The sequence below is a fragment of the Oryctolagus cuniculus genome, chromosome 16 (assembly GCF_051225735.1).
Source record: "Oryctolagus cuniculus isolate XC-2025 breed Fujian yellow rabbit chromosome 16, ASM5122573v1, whole genome shotgun sequence".
Taxonomy (NCBI): Eukaryota; Metazoa; Chordata; class Mammalia; order Lagomorpha; family Leporidae; genus Oryctolagus; species Oryctolagus cuniculus.
Genome location: NC_142882.1, coordinates 11,880,387 through 11,898,778, shown reverse-complemented (window position 1 = coordinate 11,898,778; position 18,392 = coordinate 11,880,387). Strand labels below are relative to the sequence as shown.

Below are 18,392 nucleotides of genomic sequence, written 5' to 3'. Positions count from 1 at the left end.
GGATACCAAAAAAAATGGAAAAATCTTCCATGATCATGGATTGGAAGATTCAGTATCATCAAAATGTCCATTCTCCCAAAAGCAATTTATACATTCAACGCGATACCAATCAAAATACAAAGACATTCTTCTCAGATCTGGAAAAAGTGATGCTGAAATTCATTCGGAGGCACCGAAGACCTCGAATAGCTAAAGCAATCTTGTGCAAGAAAAACAAAGCTAGAGGCTTCACAATACCAGATTTCAGGACATACTACAGGGCAGTTATAATCAAAACAGCATGGTACTGGTACAGAAACAGATGGATAGACCAATGGAACAGAATTGAAACACCAGAAATCAATCCAAACACCTAGAGCCAACTCATATTTGATCAAGGATCTAAAACTAATTCCTGGAGCAAGGACAGTCTATTCAATAAATGGTGCTGGGAAAACTGGATTTCCACGTGCAGAAGCATGAAGCACGACCCCAAAATTACACCTTACACAAAAATCCACTCAACATGGATTAAAGACCTAAATCTATGACATGACACCATCAAATTTTTAGAGAACATCAGAGAAATCCTCCAAGATACAGGCACAGGCAAAAATTTCTTGGAAAGGACCCCAGAGGCACAGGAAGTCAAAGTCAGAATTAACATTTGGGATTGCATCAAATTGAGAAGTTTCTGTATTGCAAAAGAAACAGTCAGGAAAGTGAAGAGGCAGCCAACATAATGGGAAAAATATTTGCAAATTATGCAACTGATAAAGGATTAATAACCAGAATCCACAAAGAGATCAAGAAACTCCACAACAACAAAACAAACAACTCACTTAAGAGATGGACCAAGGACCTCAATAGACATTTTTCAAAAGAGGAAATCCAGGCTGGTGCCGTGGCTCAATAGGCTAATCCTCCACCTGTGGCACCAGCACCCAGGGTTCTAGTCCCAGTCAGGGCACTGGAATCTGTCCCGGTTGCTCCTCTTCCAGTCCAGCTCTCTGCTGTTGCCCGGGAGTGAAGTAGAGTACGGCCCAGCTATTTGGGCCCTGCACCCGCATGGGAGACCAGGAGGAAGCACCTGGCTCCTGGCTTCAGGTCAGCGCGGTGCGGCGGCCACAGCACACCGGCCACAGTAGCCATTGGGGGTGAACCAATGGCAAAAGGAAGACCTTTCTCTCTGTCTCTCTCTCTCACTGTCCACTCTGCCTGTAAAAAAAAAAAAAAAAAAGAGGAAATCCAAATGGCCAACAGACAAACAGACACATGAAAATATGTTCAGGATCACTGGCCATCAGGGAAATGCGAATCAAAACTACAGTGAGGTTTCACCTCACCCTGTTACAAAAAATGAAGAATGAAATGGGAAAAAGATTAGGAGATGGAATGGTTTGCAGGTGGGAGGGTGGTTATGGAGGGAAAATTGCTATAATCCAAAAGTTGTACTTTTGAAGTTTATATTTATTAAATAAAAGTTTTCCAAAAAAGCTAATGAATAGAGATGGAAGTGGTACAGAAAGAGGCAGTGACCCAAATGCATATATATAAATACCAAAAGTGTTCCTTCATATATTCTAAAACCTTAGGTATATATGATTTGAATAATTATCATACTATGGTACACCCTAATTCAAGAGATTATGATTGACACAGTCATCCTTTGTAGATACCATACATATTTGCCTTTGTCACTTTTATTCCATTCAACCCCTCTCTGTGGAGGATCTCAGGTAAGGCCATTATTTCATGCTGTGTTGCCAGAGTGGGACAATCCTAGGGAATTTTTCAAGTGTTTTCCATAACAACAGGGGTTGAATTCCTAATGCATAGTTAGTTCCTAAGTAGTGGAACCCTCATACCCCAGATTCAGAATCTTAGAAATGGTTTAAACATGAACCATGTACATGTGACTATATGTGTTCATGTCAACAATGTGATATCATTCATTTCTCTGTTGGCCTATATATTTTTGAGTAGTTATCCCAAGTATTGTGCCTACAATATGCTATCATTAGAATATTTTATATAGAATTTAAAGTTCCAGCTCAGATAAGGATGACAGCTTGCTAAAAATATTATTAGCCATACATGTTCCCTGAATCATTGCCATGTTAGAGAGATGTTGGATGAAGTCCAGGAAGCATAAGGCTCAGCTGTCAACCTCCACAAATTCTAGACCCTCCATCTCTCAATTACATGGTGGCCCTTGGAAGTCAGGCCCCTTCCCCACAACTACTGCTACCGTTCTATCAAAGATTCCTCTAGAATTCTATAAAAAATCACATTCTTACCCACTACCTACATGACCCCTTTTTTTTCTGATCTAATGAAATTGTCAAGCATTTGTCTTCTGTTTTATGATATGTTATTTATTCAATTTCTAATTCTTCCTGCACTAAGTACTCTTCACATTTCTTTTTAGGTTGGTGTGTGAGTCTTGTAGAATGGAGGCCTATATGTGAATGAGTGTAATTGGTTGCTACCAGATTTCTCATAGGTAATTGGTACAACCTTGAAGGGCATGATCATGATGGGGAAACTAAACTCAATAAATTTAAGCAAGGAAGTAGAAGATATACAAACTAAGATCTTCATAAGATAAATGGATGTGCACACAAATAAATGCAAAGAAATATGGTATTCATGTATTATAAGTATTAATAGCCTTAAAATATACATAATATGAAAAGGCATATAATAACTTGTTCAAATCATGTCAAAATCCCCATGTCATTTTTCACAGAAGTAGAAAAGAACAAAGGTTACCAAGGCTGGGAGTTTCAATGCTCAGAAGTTAGAGAAATAAAATTTCATTTAGACAAGACCAATGAGTTCAAGTGATGTGTTGCACATCATGGGGAGCCTGGGAACAGCATGCAGTTTACTTGCAAAATGTCTGAGGCAGATGACTTTAATGTGGTTAACCCAAAAAATTGAAGATGATGAGAGGATGTGAGGTAAACACATGGCAAAGAGCTGGATGAACTGATTCACAATGTGCACAGATAGCAACTCATTCACTTGGAACCATAAGTCTAGACGATTTAAAGTTAACAATTAAAAACAGGTAAGAAGATTATTAATTAAAAAGGTAGAGGAAACAGCACTCTGGCCTCAGAATCAGCCCTTAAGGCACACGGATCTGGCTGAAAAGCCCATGAGAGTATTACAGGCATGGAAAGCCAAAACACTCTGGCAAAAAAAAAAAAAAAAACCTACATGAAAGATATCTGCGAGTGAGATCCCAGTGAAAAGAACAGGTCATCAAAGAAGGAGGTACCTTTCTCTGAAGGGAGGAGAGAACCTCCACTTTGACTACGACCTTGTCTAAATATGATCAGAGTTGGAGAACTCAAAAGGCTTCCATAGCCTTGGCGACTCATGACAAGAGCCTAGGGTGAGTACTGATGCCATTAACAAGAGTGTCCATTTGTTAAGTCAACAACAGGAGTCACTGTGCACTTACCGCTCATGTGGGATCTCTGTCCTTAATGTGCTGTACATTGTGATTTAATGCTATAACTAGTACTCAAACAGTATTTTCACTTTGTGTTTCTATGGGGGTGCAAACTGTTGAAATCTTTACTTAATATATGCTAAACTGATCTTCTGGATATAAAGAGAATTGAAAATGTATCTTGATGTGAATGGAAGTGGGGAGAGAGAGGGAAAGGGGTGGTTTGGGGGTGGGAGGGAAGTTATGGGGGGAAGCCATTGTAATCATAAGCTGTACTTTGGAAATTCATATTCATTAAATAAAAGTTTAAAAAAAGGGTAGAGGAATATTGTTTAGAATGTTTCCTGTAAAAAGTGAGAGAAAATAGACAGCCTGAGAAATCCATGTTTGATACAGAACAGAATTCCTTTCACTTGTCACATGGAAACCATACCAATGCTAAATGCTTGTTAAATGGGGAGAACCTCAGGGAGGTGGGTAACTGGATAAATTGTCTGGAGGGGTATACATGGTGAAAGAATTGGTCCCCTTTTCTGAATATGCCCGTTCATTCTTAATCATGAAGCCAATGTTCCCAGCAGCGTTCTGTAGACTTGAGATTGATATTAGATACAGCAATGAAGAGACTGGGTGGGGAGCACAGAGTCATCAATGATAGACATCAGCCCTTGACTTCTTTCCAACTCATATGTGGAATGATGCAACTAGATATTTTGTTGATCCTAGCATCGACTCTTTCTAAACTTGCCAAACACACCAAGAAGTCCCCTGGAGTAACACTTAACACTTTGTACACAGTCCAATCATTCAGTGGTCCCCAGTGCTTTGTTGGACCATGATGAAATCATACAAGGAGGAGAGGAAAGAGAGTCCAAAACATGTTTTTCCAACATGTTTTCCCCAATAATGGAGGGTGACAGGTGCAGGGCCCCAGGGCTGGGTGATCCCTTGAGTTACTGTGTGGGACACAGTGAAGCAATGAAAAGGCTGAGCTGCAAGTGCTGTGCTGATCACATGGACACCAAGGGCAATGTCTCACTGCATGGACTTCCTTAGAAATAACTCCCTGTAGTTGCTAGTTGTGCCCCTTTCTGACTCACTAGACTTGAAGACAGCGATACTGGGATTCGGCAGTGCCCTGCACAGAGAGCGATTCTCTGCAGGGGATTGAGCCTGCTGACACCTGCCAGCTCCTTGTTCCCTAACCTCAGCTGATGTTCTGGGCTTCATCTCTGCATTGTGAAAACACTGGCAAGATGTTGTCTGTGAGCCTTCTGTGCCTACTCCTGCATACTATACACACTTCACAGGGCATGACTCACAGGGAATGCCATCATTACCTTAAGCCAAGTATCAACCAAGACGGAGACCTGATCTTGGGTGGCTTTTTCCCTCTCTACTATCCAGAAACAGAAACTGAAAAGGTCCAGATATCTTTTTTACATCGTCCCCAGTATAAAACTGTTGTTTCGTGGTAAGTTCAAGATTGTGCATATGTGTTAAGTCTGGTTATTCTTGAATGTGAGTGTATGTTACTATGTCTGTGTTTAATACTTTCTGAGAATGCTGGAAGGTATGCAGAAAGTGGCATAAATGCCAATAAAGAAAGGCATAGGTTCCCTCCACTCTTGTTCCTTCCACACCTTCCTGTTCATTTTTACATTTGTTTCTTAGTCTTTCAGGGACAGAGCAGTGACATCAATAGAAATGTGCCCACTCCATGTAGCCCTGGACATCTTGGGATGAGTCAAAATGTGGGGACTCCAGATCCCATCCCACCTGCATGCATGGAGTGGGCACAGGTGTCCTGAGACACTGAGACCCTGGTCTGGGGTCAGCGTTAGGATTAAGAGGTCATTCTGGGTGTCAGTGCTGACAAGAGCATTGTTGAAATGCACTTGATAGTGAATCAATGTGTGTCTGAGATGTGCCACCATAAACAGACTGTGACAGACTGTGTCTCACCACATATCAATAACTTAGCCCCAACAGACTGCAGGCATTAAGTCTCTGAAAGTCACAAGGAGAAAGGGGTTTGTCTTCCCCAATTCTTTCGCTTGGATCCTGATGGTTCTCCAGGAATCACACAGAAAATTCTGGGCTTGACGTACCTGTGCAGCATGTGTTTTAGTAACTTTTAACATGGATGTCTGAAGAGGATTAGAAACAAACATCCTGTCTCTGCACCCTTGTTGATGGTGACAGTGGAGTGTGTTTCTGACTCACTGCAGAGAACCACATGCTCATGTGTTCAGAAGAGGGTGAGGCAGAGAGCTGTTGGTTTAAATGGTGTGTGTCTGGCTTTTCCATGCTTTTTGGAATTTAAAGCTTATCCACTCAGCAGATTGCCATGCAGTGTGGGCAACTGATAATGGGCCTGGCAACCTCTGAGGCACAGTGTTACCATGTAATCTCTCATCTCAGGGACACTGGGAGACAGTGAGGACCTGTCTTGTTCATGATCTCAGGGTGAGGTCAGCCCACGCCAAAAAGAGGAGGACAGGCTTTGCCCTGCCTTCTGTTCCCCAGGTAGAAAAGTGTCTGGTCACCCTTGTTTGTGCAGACATGCCAGCCTTCATGTGCTTGTCACACTCTAAAATAAAATTATGTATGCTTTAGTCTCCTTTAGTTAATATGGGCCAGATGATTAATTCTTTGTGGACTTTGGCTTCAAGCTCCAGCTTCAATACAATGACTGAACTCCCTTAAAGCTGATGGAAGATGTGTTGTTATTTGCCTACAAGGAGTTATTTTATGTGCAGATCCCACACTTGTTTACCCAGTGTTTGGCCTTTAATTTGGCATTCATTTTGCGTGACTGTATGTAATACTCTAATGATCAATTTCATTTAATAAGCTGCATATTTCTCTGAGAAGATTGGGGTACATCATTGAATAATGAGATAAAGTCTTTTATCAAGATTTTTAAAAGAGTTACCAACTCATTGCTGATAAACCTGTTAATGTTCATCACCCACTCACAAATCCCCATAGTCCTTTTCAGTGTCTCTACATTTTTCATTCTTTCTCTCCTAGTCCATACCACCCATCTGTCTTGTGTGTCTGAGGATCAGTCTGTTATAGCCCCTCCATGTGAACTGATTCATACCCCTTGTGGTCTTTTGTGACTAACATCTTGCAGTGCACCATGTTTTCCTATTTTATCCATGTTGTGGCTTGCAACAACATTTAGTATACTTTTCTCAAAATATCTTAATATCTAGGTCTGCTTTGGTGTCAGACACTCCTGTTTACTTAAAATAATAACTCTGCATGCCAGGTTCTGTACTTAACAACTCACAACTTTGCATTCAGGAAAAAAAAAGAATTAAGCTAGTCAACTTTCAGCTGATAGCACATGCTGTAAATAACCCAGGGTGAATGCAGTATGCCCTTCACAATGAAAAATTCTATTACTAAGACTAAATGTGTAAAAGAAAAAAAGTTTATTCAATGGTTTTAATTTATTATTCAAATAAATAAATTTAAGCTATGGACACATGACAGTAGCATGATTTCTGTGCCAGGTTGACTTCATTTTTAACAAGTAAGTCCTCGACATATCTGAAAATCTCCTTGGATTAAGTGTGTCTAGAATACTGACTTTTATCTGGAGGACAAAATTAAATTTTAAACTCCACATATAAGAACAACATGCACAACACTGTCTGACCCAATAAATACTGTTCAGCTAAAAATAAAGCACTGTCAATTAGAAACTTTTTGAATGTGTTTATAATATTGAGGATAAGGATAAATGACAAACTCTTAATTAAGCCCAAAACAGAAACATAATATCCAATGCAAAGAAACTAAAGGAATGATTGGATGAATATATTGAGTCCCAGGTAACTTATTAACATGTATGACTTTTCTTAGCTTTCAAATTATGGAAGCAATGTAATAAGTTATAAAAATTCAAAAGAATTCCAAGGGAAGAAGATAAAAGAAATCCATAGTGAGGAAATAGACCATCTACTCTCTCATAAAATGTAAGAGTTCCTAAATTCTCAGAAATCCTATTTTCACTTAAGATATATGTTGTGATTATAGAGTAAATTGAGATTATGTTATATCAAAGATTAAATGAAAAAAAGGAAAGGAAGGAGGGATAATTGAGGGAGGGACATATGGTTATCCTCTTAGAATATCTATGAAATATATGAAATCTTTGTATTAATAACAATTTTAAGAACATATATAGAAAACAGGAGGCAACATGCAAGTGTAAAATATGAAATGACAAATGTGAATTCAATAGAGAAAAAAATAAATGGAAACTAAGCAATCATCAGCAATTATCTGACAGATTTCAGGAGTCAAATGTTTACATTCAAGGAAAACAAAATGTTAAATCTGATTTGAGCAAAGCAAAATATTAGAGTAGAAAATTAAAGTGAGGACTAGGGAAAAACAGCTCAGGTGGCCCTGAGAATGTTCTAAAATTTTGGACAACAGATGAGTCAGGTGGTATTCAGGCTACTCCAGAAATTACTGAAAACAGAAATGCTTGCTCCTGGGTGTTGTCTTAGGTTGAACACATCAAAGATTCCCTAGAGGGTTCATGAAGGTGAGAGTGATCATAGACATGGTTTGCTTCAGAGGAGTCCAAGGACCTTGCCAGGATCTTCTAGAGCCCTTGGAACCTCCCTCACACCTCCTCCATGTGCAAGAGCTGTGGCACAACTGAGTGGAAGCCTGAGTCTGACCATTGCTGCTTCAGGGCATGGCTGTGTTGTTGCTCTGAAATCCATGCTCTGAACCTTCTCCCTGATGCTGCCCCTCTTTTTAGGTGGCTGTGGAAGAGCTACCAATACGTGCTGGCCTTCCGCTTTGCCATCCAGGAGATCAATAAGGACCCCCAGCTACTCCCCAACCTGACCCTGGGTTTCAAATTCTTCAATGCCTTTGCCAGTGAACAGTATACCTTATTGAGTTTAGTGTATTGGTTGGCTGGGATGAATCTGGCTTTTCCTAACTACAGCTGCCATGAACAAGGAAGACATGTTGCCATCATTGCTGGAACCACATCAGCATTGTCCATTGAATTTGGAACACTTTTGGAGCTCTACAAAACCCCACAGGTAAATGAGTTGTGAATTTGGAGAACAATAGTTGAATCTCCTCCAACACAATTCTCTCACCTCTGAAAAATGGAAATGGGGCAGCCGAGTGTGCATATTCCACCGTGGTATAGGAGAGATCCCATGGATTTTTCAGGGACATGAGATTATTAACAAGGGAAGGATAAGGAATAAAGGCAAATAGCAGGGTATGTTGACCATATTTCCTTTTTTTTAACAGGCAGAGTGGACAGAGAGAGAGAGAGAGAGAGAGAGAGAGAGAGAAAGGTCTTCCTTTGCCATTGGTTCACCCTCCAAAGGCCGCTGCAGCCAGTGCACTGCGGCCGGCGCACCGCACTGATCTGATGGCAGGAGCCAGGTGCTTATCCTGGTCTCCCATGGGGTGCAGGGCCCAAGCACTTGGGCCATCCTCCACTGCACTCCCTGGCCACAGCAGAGAGCTAGCCTGGAAGAGGGGCAACTGGGACAGAATCCAGTGCCCCAACCTGGACTAGAATCCAGTGTGCTGGTGCTGCAAGGTGGAGGTTTAGCCTAGTGAGCCACAGCGCCGGCTGACCATATTCTTAATATTCCTGTCTAGGGCCTGTGTAACCATCTCCCACCTGCTGGAAGCATTGACTATCTAATAGTCACACCTCTATGCCTCATAAAAAATGTCCACAGCACACAGACATGCCCCATCCTAGGACAGCACTGTCTCAGGTGGCACCCAGAGATCTAGGACTAATGGATATGGGGATCTACCTCTTGGTTCTCTTTGGGAAAACACTGAGTGTAACAGTGAAAAATTATTTTTAAAAAGACTTCTATATGTGTTTATCTAAATGGCAAAGCAATAGAGAAAGAAGGAAAGGCACATACACATACACACAGAGGTGGGGTGGATCTCCTATTCCACAGGGTCACTCCCCAAACTCCCACAACAGCTAGATCTGAGCCAGCCAGCAGCTAGCAGCCAGCAGCCAGCAGCCAGCAGCCACTATCTCCTTCCAGTTATTCCACATGGTAGAAAGGGGCCTAGTACTTGTGTAACACATTGCTGAATGCTCAGGCACATTGGCAGGCAAGTAGATCGGAAGCATATTAGCCAGGACTTGAACTGACAATTTAAAATTGGATGCTGGTATCATCATTGATAGGCTAACACACAGTGCCACAAGGCTGGCTCCACCATGGAGTGTTGAGACTCATATCCAGTTATACTGGAGCTCAACCAATCATGTTTTCAATCCTAATTAGTCACAAGCACACAGATTGATTTTTTTCACATTCTCAGTGGCCATGCCATATACAACTCTACATATCAAACATGTGGACATTGAATCCAATCTTCAGGAGACAGCGAAGCAGCCAGTCAGACAAGGGGCTCCAATATAACCAGCTCTGCTGGTTTGCTCACCAAATGTCTGCCATGATGTTGGGCTGAGTCTGCCAGAGCAGATGTGTAGAACCAGGAAGTCATTCCACATGAATTCCATGACCCAATGACTTGAGACATTATCACTTCCTCCTTAGGTCTGCACCAGTATCTAAAAAATACTTCCCCAGGGACACACTACACAAGAAAATGTGCCTGCCAAACATAGGCCACATGGTGAGCGGAAGTTTCTGTTTTGGAAAAATTATTTTGCCCCAAATCAAAGAGGGTTGGTAATTGTATTCTTGGAGACAATGCAGGATTCCTGTGGTAATCAGTGTACACCAAATACCAAGAGATCAACACAGTAGAGATTTCTGTCTAAAGTTATCTACCATGGAGAAGGTGGCTCTGCTCCACCAGTCACCCTGGGCAAGGATGTGGGAAAGACCACTGGCTGGGTGAAGCAGCATCCAAAGTTTCTTATTCCTCAGTCCCCACTGCAGGACATGAAGAGCATACAGAAACTGACATATTTTCCTTAAAGCTAAGGATGAGGAGTCACATTTATTAACCTAAAGTAATGTGCATGTGAAGCATGGTCTTCTCTGTGGTCAATATAGCAAGATTTTTCATCTCACTGCACTTTTTCTTTTCACACAATAGTAACCTACTTAAAGCTCACCTTGGGGAGATTTTTTTTCACTCACTTCCAAGTGAGATAAGACAAATCTCACAAAAATGTGATCATGTTTTTCTTTGCTTTCAGCTCACCTATGGCCCTTTTGATCCCATGCTAAATGATAAGGACCAGTTTCCCTCACTCTATCAGATGGCCACCAGTGACAGCTCTTTGGGCCATGGAATGATCTCCTTGTTGCTGCATTTTGGCTGGATGTGGGTGGCTCTCTTTGTGTCTGATGACATGAAGGGAGAGCAGTTCCTTCAGTACTTTGAAGCAGAGATGCTCAAGAAAAGTATCTGTGTGGCCTTTACAGTGAAGCTCCCTGTCACAAAGAAGTTGTATGGGGATAGTGATCTCACTTTCATGAGTAGCATCAGAGCTTCATCTGCAAATGTGCATATACTCTATGGTGATGTAAGAGGTCTCATCAGTGTGGATATTTCAGTGAGGTCCTTTTTAACCATGGGGAAGGTGTGGATCTTGACATCAAAGTGGGATCTTGTTATGTCTGAGACAAACCACATGTTGCACTCTCTACATGGAGGCTTCTCATTTTCACCCCACAAGGAAGAAATCCCTGGCCTCCAACATTTTGTCAAGATGGCAAACCCTTCCCACTACCCAGAAGACTTTTACTTTAGTAAATTATGGCTTTTCCATCTGGACTGCTCACTTGCAGGGTCATTTTGTGGACGTATTGGAACCTGCTCACGAAATACTTCCTTAGAGTTTCTTCCAGGACATATTGACCTGTTGACCATATCTGACTCCAGCTATTTAGTCTACAATGCTGTCTACACAGTGGCTCATGTCCTCCATAAAATGCGTTTGGAGAAAGTAGAAATGGGATCTCCAGGAGAAGCAGCCCAGCCCATGATTCTTCCCTGGCAGGTAAACCTCCCTTAGAACAGAACAAGCACTGGCCACTTGATGGAATCTAGAGATGTTTTATTGAGGTACAGCATCATGACCCTGCTTTTCATCTCAAGTTCAGAGAGATTAGGTACAAAAGAATGTGGGCTCTTTCTTTTGGTTAGTGGTATATCTGTGATTGTTGGCTTTGGCTGGAAATTTCAGTCACTGTAGATTTTGAATGTTTACTTTCTAATCAGAAATCATATTAGGAAAGTTTCTAATGCTGGCTGAAATACTGTAAAGTATACAATGAAACACATGAGTAAACAACAGATAAAAAGTTGTCATTCCCTAATATTCTTTGGAATTTATATAAAGCCAAAAAAGACATATTGACCAATTATTTTTCATTTCTATTCATTTTTCATTTGTAAAATTTAACAATTTTGGCATCCTGCTACGTGTACATCACATGTAGATATTTATATATATTCATATATACAGCTTTTTCTTGGAATAGGACTATTAAATTAAAAAGGTGAGGGATTAATGACAATGTTCCTAATAAAGGGAAATTAGGGTATATATCATATACATGGTATGCTTCATGGAAACAACATGCTAGGATATCATCACAGTGTTTGTACTCTGTATATTAACTTGAACAAATCAGAAAAACATCTGATGTTTCTTTCCTGGGCCTGCAGTATCTCACTCAGCATAGTGATCTTCAATTCCATGTATTTTGTTGCAAATATTGATCAAATCTATAATTGATTAATTATACATAATATAAATTAATTATATACATTATGTAATTATATAATATAGTACACAATTAATTATTATATCAATAATTAACTATTATATAATTGATTTTAGATCAATAATTAATTATCGATTAATAAATTGATCTATAATTCTGTATAATCTGTGGCCTCAGCCCTTAATGAGATAAGATACTTTTTGTGAAAATAGACATGGATTTCACATAATATCCTAAACATGATAGGAAATGGATGGGAAATAAAGCATGTTAGACCAATTGTCCTTACAAACTCTGCAGCAATCAGGGAGCATGGACTGTAGTCCCATTTCTTACACATGAGACTACTGAGGATGCACGTAAGCACAGGATATGCCCTCTGGATTACAAATGAATCTGTCTGGGTTTTAACCCTAGCTTACATAATCCATTCCCTATATATAGAATGTATTTAGGAACTTCTGTTTGTGTATGCAAAGGACAAATACATTCATAAATTTGCAGAATAAATTAAATAAGTGTGATATGTAGAAAAGGTAAAATGTATATGCAAAAATTAACATGAGAAAGTTTACTTCATAAATTAATTATATTTTACTCATAAGAAGCATATTTTATAATCCACATGATTAGAGTCAAACCTTGGTAAAGAAAATGAATTTTTCAAGAAGGCTTCCATAGATATAATTTTGAATTATTTGTGAATTTTGTCCTCTACATTACTTAAAAATTAAGTGAAAACTGTTTAAAAAATAAGAACTTAGTTGTATCCCATAGCAGGTGTGTTGTGATCTAGAAGGTCCAAGGTTAACACATACTATATAAAACATAATAAGCTTTCAAAGATTTGAAATTTTGCCTTTAGTCATACCATACTTCCTGATATGTCAAAGATAGTCACAGTCATCACAATAAGTGACCCAAAACCAAAGAAAGGAAGAACACCATGTTGTACCACATTCAACCTGTGTTAAGGTATACCTTATAAGGTATAAGACATATTGCTGATATATGTAATGCACATAATGTACATATTTATAAATATGGACCTCTGAGGTGTTACCAGTTGTCTTGAGTCTCTTGATGGAAAATATCTTATGAAACGATCATGCATAAATCTCTAATTTTTCCCCAACCAAAATACACTAATCATCAACTATATTTTGAACCTTATGAAGAACTTATGTAGATGCACACTTGTGATATATCACAACACCTATAAAGTTATTTCAGTAGCCATCTATGTGGTTCCAAACTAGTAACAGTGAAGTTAGATTCCACAAAGCCCCAACCAATCTTTCATGACCAAGGCTGCAATAGAGCCTATGCTACAGTCAACCTCTGGACCAAAAACTATAGTTTTCTGATTGGGGACAATCACTCTTTGATGTTTTGTTGAGGGAGCAGAGGAGTACCTGAACCCAGGAGATGTTTAACCATCCAAAGAAAACTAATGTTCTACCAAATGGAAAAAATGAATGCAGAAGACAAGAAAGAGGGCTTGTTTAGAGCATCTGACTTCCAACAACTAATTTGGATGTGCTCTGTATTTCGATTATATCTGTCCTCCAGCTCCATCCATTTCTTAGGAAAATCCAATTTACAAACAGCGCTGGAGATGATGTATCCTTCCATGAAACAAGAAACCACATGGTGCATTACTATATCCAGAACGTTGTGAATTTTCCTAGTGGTCTTCGTTTGCTTATTAAAATTGGAGAGTTTTCCTCCAAGAATCCACATGAACAAAGCTTACTTATCAATGAAGAGATGATAGAATGGCCTGTTGCATTCAAAGTGGTATGATTCTCTTTTGACAAGGAATACCCATAGAGAGATCCGTGAGTAGTCTTGTGAGGAGATTAAGTGTGAAATGATCAGGTTCCTTTGTAATCCTTGGGAATCAGGGTCAGTGAAACAGGAGTGGTAATAGTTGAAATACTGAAATGGATGTCTAGGTATTGACCACAGGTACAGGAGGAGGGGATATAGTTGTGACTTTCAATTGAAGACCAAGGTGTTATGTAGTGAGGAGGGCTCTACTGACATCCTTCACGGTGGCTGATAATAAACCAAACCATGATCATGCTTCTCTTTTTCCTTCAGACTCCTCGATCTGTGTGTAGCCAGAGCTGTGGTCCTGGATTCAGGAAAATGTCACAGGAAGGAAGACCTATCTGCTGCTATACTTGTGTTTTGTGTCCCGAGAGAGAAATTGCCAATCAGACAGGTAGAAAATTTCCAATCCATAATTTATGGTCCTAATTAATTCTCCACAAAAGGGAAACCAAAGAGTTTCAGTAGGACCCAGTGAATTTTTAGTGCATCATTTTTTCTATGCACATATGTACTTGTTAATTCAATATATCAATTTATGATCACTACAGCTATTTCTTTATGTTTAAGCTGTTGTCTGGTGGTGCTCATTCTAGAAAGTCAACTTTAGCACTGATGCTAAAAGACATCACAACACATTAGATGAGTCATCATCTGAGATTTGCAGGTGGAACCTGCTATATTGCAGCTGAGAAATTCAGGAAGTATAATAATCAAGACTTTCTATTGGTGCCTGTAGATCATGAAACCAATTCATCTTTACAAACACATGATAAGCACAGAGCAAGCGCTTGTATGTCATCATGGAAATACCATATTTCTTCCTGCACTTTCATTAATCTTGTGCATGGTATTAAGGATGTCTAATTAGTACCACAGTTACATTTAGATTTCTAGAATTTATTAAAGGAAAAATTCAAGGTGAAGTATGAATATCACATCCTGCTATAATATGAAGTTTGGCATACTCATTAAAAATGTTTGAACAAGACAAACATAAAAAGAATTACCTATCAAACAAAATGTACCGAGAATGTAAAAACTATGCAAGGTCTCATTGAGAAATAATTTCTTTTTTTCAAAATATTAGAAATAGACCTAGTAATGATTTGATTACCTCCAAAAGAGCATCTCAATTCCCATTGTGTTAGCAGTAGCAACCATCTGGCTTTATTCATTTCCTAGAGGAAATAAATAGTTTTGGACATGGAGAAGATAACAGAACAGAGTTAACCTATGCTTTTTTTTTTTAACAAAAATTCAATAACAAGTAAAAAGAATTAAAAAAAACTAATTCTGGAAACATGTTGTAAAACAATACTTGCTTGTATGTGCAAATACTGTGTAAAGTATCTGAGATTGAAGACAGAGCCTCTGGAGACCCCAAGAGGAGGAATGAGTACTTCAAGATAAGAAATCCAGAAAGATTTACTCTAAATTACATTGGGATCTTGTATGATTGAAGAAGTATCATCTACAAAACCTAAATCAAAACCTTATGACAAGTATAGCCAGACCCCAATATCATCATCTGTATTTTTTATGATTTATTTATTTGAAAATCAAATTGACACAGAGAAAAGGAGAGGCAGAGAGAGAGAGAGAGAGAGAGAGAGAGAGAGAGATTCTTCCATCTGTCGGTTCACTCTCCATTTGGCCCCTATAGCCAGGGTGGCACTGATCCAAAGCCAGGATCCAGGAGCTTCTTCTGGGTCTCTCATGTGGATGCAGGGGCCCAACCAAGGACTTGGACCACTCTCTATTGCTTCCCCAGGCCATAACCAAGTGCTGGATTGGAAGTGGAGCAGCCAGGACTTGAACCGGGGCCCATATGGGATGCTGGCATTGCAGGAGGCAGCTTTACCTGCTATGCCACAGCGCCGGAGCCCATCTTCTGTATTTAACTAAAACAGAGATATGTCCATTCATTGACTTGTCTCTATGACTTATTTCTTGCCGTACTGGCACTGAAGTGTTATTTCAAGAGAGACAACATGGTGTCCAGAGCTGACGTTTTTCCCCACCATCCACAAGAACAATGGGGTAACAAGCCATGATTTCATGAAAATGAGTGAAAAGTTCAAAAAATACAAAATAAAAAATTACTCAGAGTTTCTACGATTATTTTAAAATTTAATATGTATAAGTGAAATGGACACTTTGTTTTGGTTATTGTTTATAGCCTTTGCCTCCATTCCCACTGAACTATAGTCTTATTAATTTTTACTTGTTGAATTCTTGATTTAGTGGAGTTTTAAGCCTTTGACTATAATGTAAATTAAAAATATGCTATTTCAAAAAATAAAAAGGAAGAAATGAAGGAAGGAATTAAGAAAAAGAAGAAAAGAAGAAAGGAAAAGAGAAAAAAGAAAGGAAAGGAGGGAGGGACGGAGGAAGGTAGAGGTGAGGTGGAGAAAAGGAAGTATCTTAAAATGGTACCAATGAATGGAATGTTAGCTCTTTTGCTTTTATTAATATCATACTAACATGAGAATTGGTGAGAATTATGTTATAGTAATTATCATGCAATTGTGACCCTGAGAATGTAATATATTAATAAATTCATTTTGAAATTAATTTATACTATGTACTAACTTGAAAAATATCTAATTTCTCAATCAATAACTTGATAAATTATCAATTGCACTCAAATTTCTTTATTTATAAAAAACACCTCTGTTCAAATCCAAATATTGCTTACTTGATAAAATGCACCTCAAGATTACATTAAAATTGAAACAAGGTTCTCAAGGAAATAAAAATATAAAATGAGAAAAGACTTTTTCTGCAGATATCAAGTAGTATGCAGTCAGGAAATGCTAGCAATTGGAGTATTGATGATGGTAAGTTTATCTTGTGAGGTTTGGGTTATTTATTTCTGTGTCTGAAGCATGGAGATACAGGATGTGACATGAGGCTGACTTAGGAGATAGTACAGACAAAGGCTGGAAAGCATCCATGCTCGTGGGAACAGCACTGTGTCACAGGATGAGTTAACCGAGCCCCCATCTCCTGAAGGTGTTGTTTGAATGAGTTTATTCCAATCTGCCGATGGGCATGCTCCCTGGTCAGCAATGCAGAAACCTGATTGGGTGTGCCCTGGTATACATCACAAGCTCCCACTGGCATTGCAGAGTTGACCATTTTTGACAATAGGAAAAAATTCAAAATTTCTGCAAAGTAAAAATTCAGTATTTCTCCTTCATCAGATGCAAAGCAGTGCATGCAGTGTTCAGACGATGAGTACCCAAACCAGGAAAGAAGTCGCTGCCTCCCTAAACTGGTGACCTTCTTAGCCTTTGAAGAATCCCTGGGGATGGCTCTGGCCTGCATGGCTCTGTGCTTCTCTGTCCTCACAGCTGCAGTCCTCTGGGTCTTTGTGAAGCACCGAGACACTCCCATTGTCAAGGCCAATAACAGGACCCTCAGCTACATCCTGCTTATCACCCTCCTCCTGTGCTTCCTCTGCTCCTTACTCTTCGTTGGCCGTCCAAACACAGCCACCTGCCTCCTGCAACAAATAGCATTTGGCCTTGTGTTCACAGTGGCTCTTTCCACTGTGCTGGCCAAGACCATCACTGTGATTCTGGCCTTCAAGGTTACAAAACCTGGAAGAACAATGAGGAGATTGCTGGTATCAGGCATATATAACTCTGTTATACCCATCTGCTCCTTGATCCAACTGGCTCTCTGTGGCATCTGGTTGGGAACCTATCCTCCTTTTATTGAGTTAGATACACACTCTGAGCTTGACCACATCATCCTGGTGTGCAACAAGGGCTCGGCCACTGCCTTCTACTGTGTCCTGGGCTACCTGGGCTCCTTGGCCTTGGCCAGCTTCACTGTAGCTTTCCTAGCCAGGAATCTGCCTGACACCTTCAATGAAGCCAAGTTCCTGACGTTCAGCATGCTGGTGTTCTGCAGTGTCTGGGTGACCTTCCTGCCTGTCTACCACAGCACCAAGGGGAAGGTCATGGTGGCCGTGGAGGTCTTCTCCATCTTGGCCTCCAGTGCAGGGCTCCTAGGCTGCATCTTTTTTCCCAAGTGCTATGTTATTCTTATTAGACCTGAGAAGAACACTTTGAAAGGCTTAAAGAAAAAAGCAAGTTCTAAAGGATTCTAAATTTTTTCCACTTGTTTTATTATCATATATTTAGAGTTTAGTACCAAGAATCCACTCTGAAATAGCATTCCAGAAATATGGGGGAACTAAAATTGATTTTTCCTTTAAAAACTTCTTGTATTGGACATTATCCTAGCATTCTGAGTGCATGGCATAAATTTCTACCTTTGGCTTTGGCTCCTGACATGGACGTCTGACTCCTGGGGACCCTGGAAGGAAGGGTTGAATCTTCATGTTAACT

At 39.7% G+C, this 18,392-nt stretch overlaps 1 protein-coding gene across 1 annotated transcript in view; it reads left to right on the top strand.

The window, feature by feature from the left end:
• The window catches only part of LOC149121477 (vomeronasal type-2 receptor 116-like), a 35,651-nt gene extending 17,500 nt beyond the window's left edge, over positions 1 to 18,151 (top strand). Inside the window, exons 5-8 of the mRNA XM_089315527.1 lie at positions 10,656 to 11,462; positions 13,765 to 13,992; positions 14,299 to 14,422; positions 17,238 to 18,151. Coding sequence (XP_089171653.1) covers positions 10,656 to 11,462; positions 13,765 to 13,992; positions 14,299 to 14,422; positions 17,238 to 18,151 — 2,073 coding nt within the window. The remainder of the gene's footprint in view (positions 1 to 10,655; positions 11,463 to 13,764; positions 13,993 to 14,298; positions 14,423 to 17,237) is intronic.
• The last annotated feature ends 241 nt before the right edge of the window (positions 18,152 to 18,392 follow it).